General features: G+C 43.7%; 1 protein-coding gene across 1 annotated transcript; it reads right to left on the reverse strand.

Annotated features, from left to right (window-relative positions):
• Positions 1 to 40: 40 nt before the first annotated feature.
• Positions 41 to 905, reverse strand: LOC122053523 (protein MODIFYING WALL LIGNIN-1-like). The gene is made up of 3 exons (XM_042615576.1): positions 765 to 905; positions 485 to 669; positions 41 to 409 (listed from the first exon to the last, which is right to left on the reverse strand). Exons 1-3 carry the CDS (start codon positions 873 to 875, stop codon positions 73 to 75), a joined length of 633 nt encoding a protein of 210 aa, XP_042471510.1. The 5' UTR covers positions 876 to 905; the 3' UTR covers positions 41 to 72.
• Positions 906 to 17,479: the final 16,574 nt, after the last annotated feature.

Below are 17,479 nucleotides of genomic sequence, written 5' to 3' on the forward strand. Positions count from 1 at the left end.
ACACATTAAAAATAAAATAATATTTTTTTTATTTCTATGCATTATCCAACCGTTGATATTCACAAAAATATGCTATATGGTCTTAATTAATTTGTCTCGATCAACGCATGAATGAGCTTCAGTCATGGGTTGCTCGTTGCCAGTGTTCACGGAATCGACGACTCTGGGTTCTTTCAATTGCCGACCGCATCTTTCCCCATCCGCCCTCGGTTCGTCTCCTGCCGCAGCCGTCGCAAAGCCGAGGGCAAGCGTGAGAAGCATGACGAAAACAGCGAGGGCGGCGGAGCAAGCATAAACGCCGTCGCGAACTATGTAGCAGTCGCCGTTCATCCAGCCCGACCCGTATCGCTGCCCGCCGTTCATGCTCGATGCAGTTGCCAACAGGACAGACGACACACCGTACACTGCCCTGTTCATGAATCCACTATGCAATTAAAGCCACAGCTGTGCTTCTATATATATATATATGTACATGTATCTATACCACGAAGGAAGTAGCAGGGAAACAGAAGCAATTCGACCGCCGGCTGCCTTTCTGCGGATGGAACGAGCCATGGTGGTTCCGATGATCTGAGAAGTGGAGAGGCAAACGAGCGCGGCGATACCCAACCCAAATGCACAGCTCCGTGGCAGAGAACAGAGGTTTCCGTCGAGCTTCATGTCCTCCACCTTCCATTTCGATTCAAAGTAAACGCCAACATACACTCCTAGCGAAAGATTACGACTTTTTTTTTTTTTTCTTCCCTTGTTCTCGTTTAATTTACCTTCACTTTGCTGAACTCGGCGGCGATGCAGCAGGAGGAAGAAACGAGGCCCAGAACCACCACGGCGATGCATAAAGGCAGCTTCTTGTCGTCTCTGGATCGTCGCTCCATTGCTCAAGCTTCTCGATTACCAATTGAAGCATCGGCTGATCCACTGGCCAGTAATTGCGTGCTCTGCTTGAGGATATCACATGGAATTTCCATTGTGGACTGAGTTTGTAGCGTTGACTTTCAAAAGACAGAATTCTAGAAAGCGGAATGCTCGTGTAGGGCCACCGGTCAGACCCGGGCCGAGTTCTTCCTCCAGTTTATTGGGCCGGGACGGTTGCTTCATCCTCAAGCTAGTCTCTTTGAGGCAAGGGCAAGTATCACCGCCGTCTAGAACCTGAATGACGATTTGATGGCAGAGAAGCATTTCGGTTGGATGCTCTAGCAATCTGTATCAGAGCTTTGAGAACGAAGTCAACAAGGAGACGGTCGGTGATATAGAATTGTACGGAGCCGGGGGGAGTCGGCTACGGAAGTCCTGGAGTCTTCTTCCCTCTGATTGATGGAGAAGATTGAAGGAATAAATTAGCATCGATTGGCGTGGATATCACGAACAGGAAACGGCGATTCTGATGGGGTGGGTGGGTGGGCGGTGGTGGAAGAGGGCCACCGACGGACGTCATGTAATGTTTCAAAGATTAAAGTAGAGAGAGAATTTTGCATTCTTGCGCTCCTACTTTTTCATCTCTTTTCCCTTAGCTCTTATTCCTAGTTTTGCATACTTTTTCATTTTGCCATTTTAAATAGTTTGAGCAAGTTTTTTTCCCCCTTGTGCTCGACTTTTATATCGCAAAAGATAATTCGTTCATTCCGATATCTCCATCAATCTATCCTTATATTAACATGGTAGAAATAAATCATAAATGATTACTAATTATTAGTACAAATGATTAAGATATAGAAAAGGGTATGCCAAATTTAGACCTCAAAATCTCACTCATGCTCTTCTTACAGTACATGAAAGAGTGGATGATGAATAGATGAAGTAAACTTAGGGGGAGAGAATAGAAAAAAATAGAATTATATTTTTCTACGTACTTATTTATAAGAAAGTGGACATATACAATCTAATTTTTATAATTGAAAGGGAGTAGTACATGCTTAATTCGATTCTACTTTCGAAATCACTAACTCTTCCAAGTCCAAGGAAAAACTTTGACCTCATCAATTACTAGGGTGGATTTTATAACATTCAGCAACATGGGACAGTGTTGCAGGCTAATCATCAGTTTTCGAATTAATCATCAATTTTCAAATTACAGCAGTTTAAATTTGAGAAATTTAGGGAGAAAATTTAGAACTTGACCTCAGATAACAAATTTTAGACGAGATGAGAATATGCTCTTTGAAAGAGGGAGAATGGCAGAGGTTATAAAAATCTCTGGCCTTCACTCTACTCTTCGTTTGGATTGTTTCAGCAGAGTGACTATGGGATGTGATCCGGCGGTAAGAATAGGGGGACCCCATTTAGCAGAGTCAACACCACGTGGAGGTCGAAAGGTAAAAGGCCAACCAGAAGCTTGGCCGAGCTGATTATAATGGTGATAACCGGCTGAATCTTCCGAGCGGAAGCGATACACCCCGGCGGGGAGTCGTGGTTCCGACGCTCATGATGAACAGTATAGTAGAGCCGAGCGGATGGCCCGCTCGGCCGAAAGAATGAAACACTGCGAACAGTCCCGAGCACGCGACCAGGAAGCTCCCGAGCGGATCAGGAAGCTCCGACCGGTCGGACGTGAGGAAACCGCCGACCGGTCGGTCGGCATGGAGACAAGGACAGAAACATCCTCTGACAGCAGGTGACACGCAGGATCTTAAGGCATGGGCTCACTGTCCCATCAATGACGTGCTCAGACTGTAGCAGTAAGGGGTCAGGCAAGCCCATCTGACAAGCCCATACTAAGGTATGGCACATAACACGTGTGCACCTCGGTATGAGTGCACATGCCTCTTCACAGCCCTATATAAGGGTCCTCACCCTTCGCCGGAGGTACGCTCTCTCGCATGTTGGAGCCTCATATCTACTGTCTGCTTGCCTGACTTGAGCGTCGGAGGGTCGTCGCCGGGGTCGGAGAGCGCCACGTGCCCAGCGTCCGTCGATTCAGCGACTCGGACAGGATCAAATTGGCGCCGTCTGTGGGAACGCGCCTGTATCCGAGCGGAATAGATGGACGAGGCTGGATGACCTCACACCGTGATGCTCCCCCAGGAGAAACTCGACGCTCTAATGGAGGCAAGAGCAGCTAAGCTCGTGGAGCAACAGAGACAAAAGGCTCAAGCTGAGCGGATATCCGAGCGACCCAGGAGGACCGACCGGAGAAACATTAGAAATGGGAGCAAAATAAGGGTCCAATCGGCCCTCAGGTGGGAGCAACTCCTGCCCCGATATCGGTCCGACAAAGGGGTCTTCATCAGGCGAGGCAACTGGCCAATAAGTTTCGACAAGTATAACGTATGCTCCTCACTCCACGGGTATTCGGGAGTTGAGAAATTGGGTCATAGTCGTGCCGATCGATAGGTCAGTTCTTTCAATTACCTGTTGCTCATAGATTGGTAGTTTAAGTAAGAACTCCCGTGCCGCTCGGCCGGGAGTGTATAAACCGAGCCAAGAGCTCGATGGGAAGACCACGTGCCGCTCGGCCGGGAGTGTATAAACCGAGCCAAGAGCTCGATGGGAAGACCACGTGCCGCTCGGCCGGGAGTGTATAAACCGAGCCAAGAGCTCGATGGGAAGACCACGTGCCGCTCGGCCGGGAGTGTATAAACCGAGCCAAGAGCTCGATGGGAAGACCACGTGCCGCTCGGCCGGGTGTGCCATCGATAAGCAGCTTTCAATTACCTGTTGCTCAGATGGGTAGTTTAAATAAGAACTCCCGTGCCGCTCGGCCGGGAGTGTATAAACCGAGCCAAGAGCTCGATGGGAAGACCACGTGCCGCTCGGCCGGGAGTGTATAAACCGAGCCAAGAGCTCGATGGGAAGACCACGTGCCGCTCGGCCGGGAGTGTATAAACCGAGCCAAGAGCTCGATGGGAAGACCACGAGCCATTCGGTCGGAGGTATATTGAACGAGCCACACGCTCGAAAATTCGGAGACCCCGAGCCGTTCGGCCGGAAGTATGATATCTGAGCCAAGCGCTCGACGAACAAAGGCCCCGAGCCGTTCGGCCGGAGGTATAATATTCAAGCCAAGCGCTCGACGATCGAAGACCCCGTGCCATTCGGTCGGGCGTACGATACCCAATCGACGCAAAAATCGAAGGCCACGTGCGGGAAGCAAAGTGGTGTAATATGGCGCTAATGCTGTATATTTTAAGCTGCGCCGAACGGAAGCGTTAAAATTAGCCTTAACGGCCGACGAGCACCGTCGTTAAAGATCGAGAGCCGCGCCGATCGGCTATAAACATCCGCGCCGACGAGCACCGTCGTTAAAGATCGAGAGCCGCGCCGATCGGCTATAAACATCCGCGCCGACGAGCACCGTCGTTAAAGATCGAGAGCCGCGCCGATCGGCTATAAACATCCGCGCCGACGAGCACCGTCGTTAAGATCGCGAGCCGTCGATCGGCTATAAACATCCGCGCCGACGAGCACCGCCGTTAAAGATCGAGAGCCGCCACCGATCGGCTATAAACATCCGCGCCGACGAGCACCGTCGTTAAAGATCGAGCCGCGCCGATCGGCTATAAACATCCCCGCCGACGAGCACCACCGTTAAAGATCGAGGGGCGCGGCGAACGGCTATAATCATCCGCGCCGACGAGCACCGCCGTTAAAGATCGAGAGCCGCGCCGATCGGCTATAAACATCCGCGCCGACGAGCACCGTCGTTAAAGATCGAGAGCCGCGCCGACCGGCTATAAACATCCGCGCCGACGAGCACCGCCGTTAAAGATCGAGAGCCGCGCCGATCGGCTATAAACATCCGCGCCGACGAGCACCGTCGTTAAAGATCGAGAGCTGCGCCGATCGGCTATAAACATCCGCGCCGACGAGCACCGTCGTTAAAGATCGAGAGCCGCGCCGATCGGCTATAAACACCCGCGCCGACGAGCACCGTCGTTAAAGATCGAGAGCCGCGCCGATCGGCTATAAACATCCGCGCCGACGAGCACCGTCGTTAAAGATCGAGAGCCGCGCCGATCGGCTATAAACATCCGCGCCGACGAGCACCGTCGTTAAAGATCGAGCGCCGCGCCGATCGGCTATAAACACCCGCGCCGACGAGCACCGTCGTTAAAGATCGAGAGCCGCGTCGATGAACGAATATCGGAGTAAGGAACTGCGGAAACTACAAATATTAAACCATTCAGGCCCGATCGGGGTTTGGTCCTTCGATACTCGGCGTTTGTTAACTTCACGCGGGCAGGATACGTGTAGAGCGAGTAGACCTTCTCGCTCGGACTTTATGCAACGGGCCCAGCCGGTCGGACGCGTGAGGGAGAACGCTTAAGAGCAGGACTGACTCTAAACATGAACGTTAAGCAGACAGAAGAATATTATGAACAAGGAGTAGGAAGACAAGCAAAGGAGCATCGTTTCATTAGAAGAAAAATTATGCCGAACGGCACGTACAATAAAATTTTTGCATCCGCCGAGCGGATGAAATACAAAAAGCACTGGAGATAACTCGCCTCACTCCGGGTCTTCAAAATTAAAAAAGGCGTCCGGGATGTCATCAATCATGGCCGCCAGGTCGGAGGCGGGAATATGCATTCCCTCGGGAAGGTGGCCACTCTTCTTCAGGTACGCCAGGGTGACCTTGACCGCTTCGGCGAATGTAGAAGAGACACTGTCGCCGAATTTCGCGCCGAACCGCTCCGAGTGGAGATATTCTTGGCGCGCCGCTGCTAATCGACTCGGCTCTCCCTCCTTATACCTTTTAAGCACCGCCCGGGAGGCAATTAGGGAATCTTGGACTGCCTTCAAGTCCATCGCAGCTTTGGTGTGTTCGGCCGAGCGGATCTCCCGCTCGGCATTCAGCTCGGCCTCTAGCTTTTTAGATTGCTGATCCAGGGCCCGGACTTCGACTTTCATTTTATCCAGATCAGCAATCGCTCGCCTCTTCCGGCCACTGGCGCGCTTCACGTCCCCGTCCCGCTTCTTCACCAAGTCTTCGAGTCGGGCCACCTCTGCAGCCAGATCGACAGCCTTCTGCTGTTCGGCCGCGAAGGCTTGTTTCTCCCGTTCGGCCGACGGACCCCCCGACACTTGAAGTTTTTCCAGGAGATCCTCCAGCTCGGCAAGCCGATGGCTCGTGGCGATTTGCTCAGCCCAGCGCTGCAAGGGAAATAATAAAATCAGGAATCGAACAGTAGCATGGCACGGGAATAAAGATGGGTTTACCTGAGTGGCCTGCTGCATATTGTTATCGCCGAGCTGCTTGGGCGTCATGAGGGCCACCTGGATCTGGGCGTCCTCGAAGAGCTTGGCGAGCGGACCAGTCAGGGTTATTTCGTGGACGAGGCTCGATGGCCGGTCGGCAGACAGTTAATATTCCTCCGATGGAAATCAGAGGGTGGTCTTGATGGTCGGATGGCAGGATGGCATTTCTTCAGTTGCCGCCGCTTGTTGCGAAGACTACCCTATGGTGGAAGTTTCACCCAACCGACGTAAACGGCGACGAGTCCGGGGAGGAGAGCCGGAAGGCTGTGCGGTAGGCGAGGCCGCTGGAGTCCCGATCTGTGATGGCGTGCGAGCAGGCGAAGTTACGCCGATCGGCACCTGTGGTGCTCCCTCTTGTGGTGGCGGAAGGCTGGAGTCCCTTCGACGCTTTCGCCGAACTTCCAGCGGTGGATCCCCGACTGGAGGGACCCCCAGCTCGGCGGGGGCTGAGGAAACAGGATGGGCGGACTGCGCCCCCCCCCCCCTCTCCCGCATCTGCCGGGCGGCTGGGGATGAGACCCCGCTCGGCGAGCTCCTTTTTGGTGGCCGCCTCGATCTCCACGGCCTTCAGTTTCAGATGAGCGGTAGCTTTGGAGCGCCACATGACTTCAGCTGCAATAGAAGAAATTAAAATCAGTTAGATAAAAAAGGTGAAGGGAGTAAAGAGTCTCTTACCCATACGGTAGGGAAGATTGGCCCGAACGGGAGATAACCCAAAAATATACAACACCCCCTTGAGAAGCAACTGGTCTATCTTGTACCGCTGACCGGACAACCAGTTCGCTGCATGGAGATATGCCGGGTTGCTTCTGAATTTGCCGAGCTCCTGCTGAGTCGGCACGGCGGTTTGCCATTTGGTTCGAAAGGCTGGTCGCTCAGGAAGTCGGATGTAGAAGAAAAATTCTTTCCAATGCTTGTTGGAGGTCGGCATATTGTCAAAAAACTTAAAGCCTATTCTACTTTGGAAAATAAAAGTCCCCAACTCGGATTGTTTGGGGTAGAAGAAGAAGTGGAATATTTTAGGGTCAAAAGGGATACTGTGCAGCTTGAAGAGGACGACCATCCCGCTCAGTAGCCTAAAGGAATTCGGCACAAGTTGGCCGAGCGGGATGCGAAAGTAGTTACAAACCTCTAAAATAAAGGGATGGGTAGGAAATCTAAGGCCACCCTGGAATTGGTCTAAAAAGAAACAGATTGTGCCGATCGGCGGGTCATGTGGTCGGTCAGTCGGATCGGCTACAACTATTTCATAGTTATCAGGAATCTCGTACGTCCGAACAAGACGCCGAGCACCCTCCTCATCAAACCGACTCTCCATGGTCAGGTACCAAGGGCCGTGAACACCAACAGCGGGTTCGGAGGAGCTTGCCATCTCGAAGGAGCAAAAAGACAGCGAGAAATCGAAAGAATGGGAACAAAGAAGGCAGAACGAGTTGGGAAGGCCTTGTAAGGGAAGGGAGAAGCTTACTGAGGGAAGGTAGACAGGAAGGATCACCAAAGAGCCGAAGACCACCAAGAGGCGAAAGCTGGGACGGCCGGAATAAGGCAGCAGCAGCGGGCACCTTCGACGGAGAATACGCGATGAAACAGAAAATGCGGCGTAAAAGGCGAAGACGAGGGCTTTATACGAACGAGGCTGGTCAGCCTCGTCCGTCGGATGCAGGTCACGGAAGACGAAGCCATCATCTAGCCGTCCGTTTCAAAATGACCAGCGTCCCATCGTACGAATCATCACCGCCACGAGAGAAGAGCCACGTGGCGCTCTGTCGCCAGGCACAATTAATGCGCTCATACCGCGCATGCTTCGACTTAATGGAGAAGATTTGCATGATTTTCGAGAAGATCTAGACAAGCAAACATCCATGTTGAGCGACAAGACAACCGGAATGAAGAGCCGAACGGCTTAATTTGACAGAAGGGCCGAACGGCCCCAGGGATATTACAAGCTACGGAAAGGCGGCGACCGCCCGCTCGGACACATATAGTCCAGTCAGTCAGACTCACTACCTCCTTCAACTAGACTTGAAGGGAAGGCAAGTGATCCGGCGGTAAGAATGGGGGACCCCATTTAGCAGAGTCAACACCACGTGGAGGTCGAAAGGTAAAAGGCCAACCAGAAGCTTGGCCGAGCTGATTATGATGGTGATAACCGGCTGAATCTTCCGAGCGGAAGCGATACACCCCGGCGGGGAGTCGGGGTTCCGACGCTCATGATGAACAGTATAGTAGAGCCGAGCGGATGGCCCGCTCGGCCGAAAGAATGAAACACTGCGAACAGTCCCGAGCACGCGACCAGGAAGCTCCCGAGCGGATCAGGAAGCTCCGACAGGTCGGACGTGAGGAAACCGCCGACCGGTCGGACGCTCGGCATGGAGACAAGGACAGAAACATCCTCTGACAGCAGGTGATACGCAGTATCTTAAGGCATGGGCTCACTGTCCCATCAATGACGTGCTCAGACTGTAGCAGTAAGGGGTCAGGCAAGCCCATCTGACAAGCCCATACTAAGGTATGGCACATAACACGTGTGCACCTCGGTATGAGTGCACATGCCTCTTCACAGCCCTATATAAGGGTCCTCACCCTTCGCCGGAGGTACGCTCTCTCGCATGTTGGAGCCTCATATCTACTGTCTGCTTGCCTGACTTGAGCGTCTGAGGGTCGTCGCCGGGGACTCCTCCCCGGCTCGACTTCTGTGCAGGTTCGCCGGAGGTCGATGCAGCTGGCCGAAGATAGGGGAGAGCGCCACGTGCCCAGCGTCCGTCGATTCAGCGACTCGGACAGGATCAGGATGAAACGAATTGTTTCAGCTGAGTGACTGGGGGATGATTCAAGAAGAGAAATTTAATATGCAAATAGCAAAAATAAAGAGGGGTCTCACGGAGAGGGACGGTGGTAGGGACATCGTCGCGGCGATGGGATGGCGTCGGCGGCTCTCAACAGATGGCGGTGGCAGCGACGAAAGACAGCGGTAGGGACAATGTTGCGACGACGGGTTGACGGCTTTCGATAAGTAGGAGGTAGGACACTGTGTATGGGGGGCTTGGCCCCCTCCGGCCTGAGGTAGGAGGTGCGCCGCCCAACATTCTGATGAACGTCGAGTGAAAGTGGCACGTCCGTCGCGAGAAGAGGGGGGAGGGATTTTGACTACTACTTTGGATGCGGTTCGCAAATAAAACCGATAAGACTTAAGAGACAGAATCCGGATCCGAATAAACTTTCTTTTGCTGGGCTGGGCATATTCCCGGGGTGAGCCGAGTCCACAATTTATTAATTTTTAATTATGTTTCATATTATGTTTTAACCCCTTTAACTTTATGAAATTATGTCAAAATGCTTCTTGAAATTTCTCACGTTTTCAAAAGGCACCACGTAATTTTAAAAAACTCTAAACATTTTAAACTGTTAACATCTTACCTCATAATTATCAATGCCATACGCTCATGGTTTACACCGCATCGCCTCGTAAACTCAAACCAAAACAGCGTTCAACGCCGCCCGCCTCCCCTCCTCCCTCTTCTCGCCCTTTTGCACCGGCGATGGAGGACATGAATTGGGACGCATCCACCTTTTTCGGCATGGCGGCATCAAGGCCAAGGAGGATGGTCCCTGCCTCAGCGCCTCTATTGCGACTCCTGCGGCAGCACCGACTTCGCAAACGCCAAGCGATAAAAAAATAAATGGTATTGCTTTGCAAATGATCCGTCAAGTTTTTTAATTGTTATCGGGTCGGATCATCTTTACCATACAAGAGACTCGGTAGAAGCGAGAACTGTGAATAAGTTATGGTTTGGGGCCACCGGCACGTACCGTGAGCTTTTTCGCTTTGTTAGAGGAGGTCGTCAGTCGCCATTTTCATTCTAATTTCTGTATCTGATAGCTCCCTTCTATTTCTTCCGTTATTTGGACGTCTGATCTTCACATAAAGGTAAGAAATAAGATAGTATAGTCCTTGATCTTTCTTAGTATCTATTGAAGGTTTTAGTAGATTTTATGGTCTTTTATATGTCACAGTGTCAATCATACTTCTCCAGCTTCCCTTATCGCTTCTGAAGACCGCTCAAGGTCATCCCATGGTAACTGGTAAGCAATTCAAGCAATTATCTTTCCTTTCTCAATTGTGACTTTTCAATGCGTTACAAATTTACAGCATCAATAGACTAATAATATATGACATTATCACTTGGCGATTACTTTATTTCGATGTGAGTCATGTGACCCACATCACAATGCAAAATGTTATTGCTGGATTTAAGTTATGCTATATGAAAATGTATCTTTTTTGTTAACTATCTAATCTGTGTTATAATTTTATAAAGTAGATGAGTAATTTTATAATTTTATCGGTGATTCAAACTTGAGTAATCGTTTTCTTTTTTTGTAGATGAAAAAATTACAAACAATTGATTCGTTCTTCAAAAGAAAGAATGATAAAATTCAAATATCTCAATCAAATCCAGCTACAAATGTTAACCATTTGAATTCTGAAGGTCACCCTGCAAAGTCTTTAAGAGTTAAAATCAATGAACGATTTGATATTCAAACATTAGAACGTGATCCAAGATTGTGGCTGAGAATATGGGAATATCCCATTGAAAAGCATGATGAATTTAGAAGAACTTATATTAAAGCTGGCCTATATCAATGTATGCTTTCAAATTATCCAAAGTATGAAGAAAACCATTCTTACAGTTTTCAGGCATCATGGTTTAAGATATTCCCATCTTGGTTAGAATATTCTCCTAGTGCAGATGCTGCATTTTGTTTACCATGCTATGTGTTTCATACTCAAGATGGACCTTCTGGATTAGATGCATTTACTATTAACGGGTTTCGTTCATGGAAGAAGGTAAGAGATGGGAAAAATTATTCATTTTTGACACATATTGGAAAAGATCTAACTTCTCCTCATCGAAAAGCTAAGAACGCATGTGAAGATCTCATGAACCAACAATCACATATTTTGCAAAGTTTTGAGAAGTTCACTTTTCAAGAAGTTGCTGATAATAGACTTCGCTTGAAATCTTCAATTGAGGCGACTAGATGGCTTACATTTCAAGGATGTTCTTTCAGAGGTCATGATGAGTCCAAACATCGGCTAATCATGGAAATTTTTTAGAACTGTTGAGTTTCATAGCCTCTTATAATGACAAAGTAGCAAAAGTTTTGGAGAAAGCTCCACAAAATGCATCATATACATCACCAACAACACAAAAACAAATTTTACAAATCTTGGCAGCTAAAGTCAAGAATGTCATTCGATAAGAAATTGGTGATGCAAAATTTTGTATCATCGTTGATGAAGCTTGAGATGATTCTAAAAAGGAGCAAATGTCATTGTCTTGAGATTTGTTCACAAAGATGGTTATGCGTAGGAGCATTTTTTTAGACTTGTTCATGTTAAAGACACTGTTGCATCAACATTGAAAGAAGGTATCTTTTTTTTGTCCTATCTCATCATACACTTGACATTCAAAATATTCAAGGGAAAGGTTATGATGGTGCAAGTAACATGTGTGGTAAATGGAATGGATTGCAAGCTTTAATTTTAAGTGTATGTCCTTATGCTTACTATATTCATTGTTTTGCACATCGTTTGCAATTGGCACTAATTGCTGTGTCGAAAGAAGTTATCCATGTCCATCATTTTTTTTTACCAAGTTAACCTCTATTATCAATATTGTTGGTGCCTCGTGTAAGCGTAATGACCAATTACAAGCAGCTCATGCATCAAATATTACTCATTTTCTTAATATTAATGAGCTTGAAACTGGGAAAGGACTTTAATCAAATTGGTTCTTTACAAAGGGCAGGTGATACACATTGGAGTTCTCATTTGAAATCTATATCTAGTTTGATAAAGATGTTTAGTGCAACATGTGAAGTTTTATTGAATATCATTGAGGATAGAAACACACCCGCTCAACGTGGAGATGTTGATGCAGGTTATGAGATGTTAACTTCTTTTGAATTTGGGTTTATTTTGCATCTTATGAGGAAGATTTTGGTGATTTCTAATCTACTTTGTCAAGCTTTGCAACTTCAATCTCAAGATATTTTGAATGTAATGTATCTTGTTTCATCTCTAAGTTTCTTATTTAGAATTTGAGAGATGATGGATGGGATGAATTGGTTGCAAATATGAAATCTTTCTGTCAAACAATTGGTATGCCTATGCCGAATTTTAATGCTCAATATATTGCAAGAAGAGGAAGGGCATGCCATCAACAAGTTATAGTAGAACATCATTACAAAGTTGATCTTTTTAATGCTATGATAGACTCTCAATTGCAAGAATTGAACAACAAATTCAATGACAACGCAGTAAAGTTGATTATTCTTAGCTCAGCATTAGATCCAAGAGAGATGCACACTTCATTCAGAATTGATGTTATTTGCAGACTGGTACAAAAGTTTTACCTAAAAGACTTTGCAAAGCACGAGATGCAACAATTAAGAATCCAATTTGAGCATTTTGATCATGTTCGACAACTTCCTAATTTTAGAACATTAGCAACTATTTCCAATTTATGCCAATGGTTGGTGAAAACTAGAAAGTCAGAAATTTATCCGCTTGTGTTTAGAGTTGTAACACTTATTCTCATGCTTCCAGTTTTTATGGCTACCATAGAGCGATATTTTTCTGCAATGAATATCGTAAAGACTACACTTCGTAATAAGATGGATGATGAATTTCTTAATGACTATTTGCTAGTGTATATTGAGAAGAAAATTGCTAAACAATTCAGTATAAATTCAATTATAGATGATTTTCGTGATATGCAAGAGAGATGTTCTAAATTCTAATAGATTTGGGAATTGGGAGTAATGATGTATTTTAGAAACTTTGATAGTGGATATTGCATATTGATGTATTATTTGAGGCAAATATGATATATTTAAATTTTTTTGTTATATATAATAAATAATTGATCATTCTCAAGTTTGTTATTGGCCCCCCTCGATATCTAGTCGTAGCTCGATCTTGATAGATGAGTAAGAAATTTAAGGTCATGATTAATTAGATACTTGACTGCTAGAAGTTTAATAAGGAGTTGACAAATGAAAAATTCAAGTGAATTATAGTTGATCATACACTTATAGCCAGAAGTCCAACAAAAAGTTGACAAATGAAGAAGTCCAAGTGAGTCACGGTGGACTAGCTACTTGACGGTTAGAAATCCAATAGGAGTTGATAAGGATGAAGTCCATGTTATATTTGAGAGATATCTTTATAGGTCCCGTGTGACTGGCAAGAGGGGGGTGAATTACCCTAAAAGACAAATATACACTTTCCAAAACATTTGACTTTAGATTAGAAAAGCACTTTAATAAATGAAACTAAAATGTATAAAATAAGTACAAGACACAAATGATTTACTTGATTTACAACTGGGAAGGTTGTTAATCCAAGGCAAATGAAGCTCTACATATTGACCCCTTCTTCGACACAAGTCAGAGGTGGAGAAGGCTCGTGCAAAATGTTAACAGCTCACGAACAATAAAAAAATGAAAGAATTCGAGTACGAAGAAAATGTTGTAGAAATGAAGAGCACCAGGCTCCTTTGATAGGCTCATTGGTCGAAGTGACTGTTTGATGATGTAGTGCGGTCCAAGTGTCCGGACCCTCTCCGGGCGCCCCCAGCACAGTAAATTCTATCTGCACGCAACGACTATGCAATGGTGAAGTGATAAGAATTTATCATCTCCTAGGTGTCCGGACCCACTCTAGGCACCCAGACCGCTGCTGACGTGGACACAAAGTTGATCCATTGTGTCGAGGAGCCCTTTCGGCACCAAACTAGTCCGAGCTCCCGGACCAGCTCTGGGCGCTCGAACTTCGGGTGCCTGGACTTGGTCCAAGCGCCTCGACAAGTGTCAACTTCAAAGTTGACTCTTTATTCGGCCTTCCTCTCCGGTCGCTTGGGTGATGCTCTGGCCTTCTAGAGTTGAGCTCACCTGAACCCAACTCCGACCTTCTCCTCGAGCAGTCTTCTGCTCCGGCTTCTCATCTCTCAGAAGCGTTACGCGCATCCTTCTCGCGCCACCAGTGTACTCTTCCATAGGGGTGTAATCAAGGCGAGCCGAGCCGAACTCTTGAATGTTTGAGTTTAACTCATTTATAATTGAGTCGAGCTCGAGCTTTATTTAACGAATATATTCATGGCTTACGAGCTTATTCAAGCTTTTATCGAGCCTAAACGAGTTTAATAAATATAAATTATAAATTTAAATATTCATTAAAAATAAAATTATATATTTAGAGAAAATTATAATATTCTTATTAAAATTTATAATTTTATTCTAATAAATAAATTAAATATATTTGTCTTATGTTTCATAAGTAGAGTGTAATTCAATATCAAAACTATTATTTTTTTATTTAAAAGTTGATTCATGAGTTTAACGAACATGTTCACAAGCTAACGAACCGAATATTGTGAAGCTTAAACTTGGTTTGTTTATCTTAACAAGCCTCATTAAACGAGCTCAAACAAGCTTTTATCGAATCGAAGTTCGAATAGCTCATGAGCGGCTTAATTTATTTACACCTCTACTCTTCCGTAGTTTATTGTCCCTCTGATGCACCGAGCTCATTGACTCGATTCTCGTGTCATCCTTCTTGTCCGCGGCATCTTCCGCTCAACTTCTTGCGTTCCTAAGTCTCTGTACACTCAGACACAAGACATCAAATAACGTAGAGTCTAACTTGACTTGGTTGATTACATCAAAATCAACACGAGATACTTTTAATCTCCCTATTTTTGATGTGATCAACCTAAGTTAAGTTAGGATTAAAAGAATAGTAAAATAATAATAAAATACTTATAATTAATAAATATGCAATATTAAAACAATTAATATGCAAAAAAAAAAATGAATGTATCTCCCTTAAACTTAATCTAATATTCTCCCCCCTTTGATCACATTAAAAATAGGGGTAAAAAATTTTAAGGGTTACACAAATAGTGACTAACACTTAGAAAAATTCTAAAATTTTTTTTTGGAAAAACTAAATTTTTATGATTTAAAAACTAGTTTAGAAGACATTGTTTTAAATTTATTTTTAGTGGTTGAAAATTTTAGAAATTTTTTGTAACGGTTAAACATGTTTATCCAAAATAGTGATAAAATTTTCATGAATAAATAAAATTAAAATAAACTGTAATTAATTATTCTATATATATATTAAAATGTTTTAAAATTTTTGTAAAATTTTCTGAGTATGTAAAATAAGAAGTATATCTACAGAAAAAATAATTTTTTAAAAATTATGTAAAATAAGAAGTATATATGTAGAAAAAATAAATTTTCAAAAATTGAATATTATAGAATTTTTTATATTAAAAATTAGTATTTTGATAAAAAAAAATTGTATAAAATTAAATAATGGTAAAAATATTTTAAAAAAAATTGACAAAAAACATGATATTTTATTTAAAAAATAAAATTTTTAAAAATAACTTTTCAAAATAATTTTAATTTTAAAGATACTATTTTTGTTGAAAATTTTATAAAAAATAATATAACGGTCAAAAAATTTGAAAATATTTCCTACAAATAACTAATAAAATTCTTTATCATATAAAATTAAGATTTAATTAATTTCGAATAGAAAGGAATAGAAAAAATTATTTGAAAAAAGTTAGACAATTTTAAGCACCCAACATTAAAGAAAATAAAAATTAGAAAATACATGAAAATTTAACCTAAGTATAATTTTTGAACCCAATATAGATTCCTATGTACTGGATTAATTAGAAATTTTCTTGGTATATCTTTTTTTATTATTTTTCTGATTTGACCCTTATAGAATCTATAATACCAATTTGTCCCTTGATAGTTCTTAAAATTTTGAAATTGATTCTTTTCAAGTTTTTCTATTTGATCCCTTAATTTTTCATTTTCAATTTTTACCTTGTTTAAATATTTTAATCGACAAGATTTTGCTAAAGTTATTTTTAATTCTACATTTTTATTTTTAAAATTTTCATTTTTGATTTTTAATTTATATGAATTTTTTGAAAGCATTTTTATAAACTTATATAATTTATCAGGAGGTAGAGATTGTATCTGACTTACCTTGTTGATCTCGTTATCTGATGCTCCCCTTGTATTATTACTTTCGTCTAAAGTGGCTCCCCATTTGTTGATGCTCTCGATGCTCATTTTGAATGAGCTCACTTCGTCGTCTTCTTAGAGACTTGCCATCAGTGCAAGTCCGGTGTAGGCTTTGATTTCCGATTCTGATGATGACGTTTCATTTCATGTCATCTTTAGATTTTTGTGCTTCGTCCTGGTCAGTCTTTTGTTCATTTCCTTGTTCTTCAGTTTTGGCCAGTGGTCCTTTATATGCCCTTCTTCTTAACAGTATAACATCTCATCTTTCGTTTGCTTTGTGAATGTTTCTTAGCCTGTGACTTGTTAAATTTGTTAGTTTTAAAGAATTTACCAAATTTTCTTACCATAAATGCAACCTCGTCTTCATCAAGCGATGTGTCTGAATCTGGTTTGCCTTTCTGGTTAGCTTTTGGTGCTACATTTTGGGTTGTCTTTTCTTCTTTATTCTTTAGGCCTGCACATCTTGATTCGTGAAGTTCAAAAGTAGAAAATAAATTTTCTAAGGTACTAACCTCGAGGTCCTTAGAAATGTAGAACGAGTCGACTGTTGATAAGAATCACATTGGTCAAATGTCTACATTTATGTTAAATGTAGTTGTCCATTTAATTTATATTGTAGATAACATGGTGTGTGGTGTCACATAGAAAATCATGTTATCAGTTCCTTATAAATTATAAATAGTAGCTCACAGCCAAGATGGATTGGGACAAACCATTAGAATGGTTGTAGTGTAATTTAGTATTAGTTTATCTTGACTATAAAATTACACTATTACACTATGAGTGTATTAAGCAGGACCATCTGAGGTTGTTCTTTTATACTGACTGCATAAAAGAACAGGACCTCTATTATTATGGAAGTATGTGCTCTTAATCCCGATATAATAACAAGAACATATACTTAGTATTTATTTCTTTAATTTATCAATGGGTGAGATTTATTCAGTTGGATCAATATGCCCGATAAGTTGGGAAATAATATTATTTATATGGTGTGTTGTTGATTATAGAAAGAAATTGTGTCCTAGTAATCTAGGTTGATGATGCCCCCATGAGAAGCTCATAAGAATTGTCATGTAAACTCTGCAGGTGGACCTAGTCCGGTATGACAATGAAGTTGAGTGGTACTACTCTTGGAGCTAGATGTTAATTAAGTGAGTGT

This window comes from Zingiber officinale, chromosome 3A, assembly GCF_018446385.1.
Source record: "Zingiber officinale cultivar Zhangliang chromosome 3A, Zo_v1.1, whole genome shotgun sequence".
In the NCBI taxonomy this organism is placed as follows: Eukaryota; Viridiplantae; Streptophyta; class Magnoliopsida; order Zingiberales; family Zingiberaceae; genus Zingiber; species Zingiber officinale.

Excerpts from the sequence above, each read along its gene's own strand:
- LOC122053523 (XM_042615576.1), bottom strand. The coding sequence starts at position 875 with ATGGAGCGACGATCCAGAGACGACAAGAAGCTGCCTTTATGCATCGCC. Across the intron at positions 670-764 it reads CCGAGTTCAGCAAAGTGAAG|GTGGAGGACATGAAGCTCGA; the intron begins GTAAATTAAACG and ends TCGAAATGGAAG. Across the intron at positions 410-484 it reads TCCCTGCTACTTCCTTCGTG|GGCAGTGTACGGTGTGTCGT; the intron begins GTATAGATACAT and ends ATTCATGAACAG.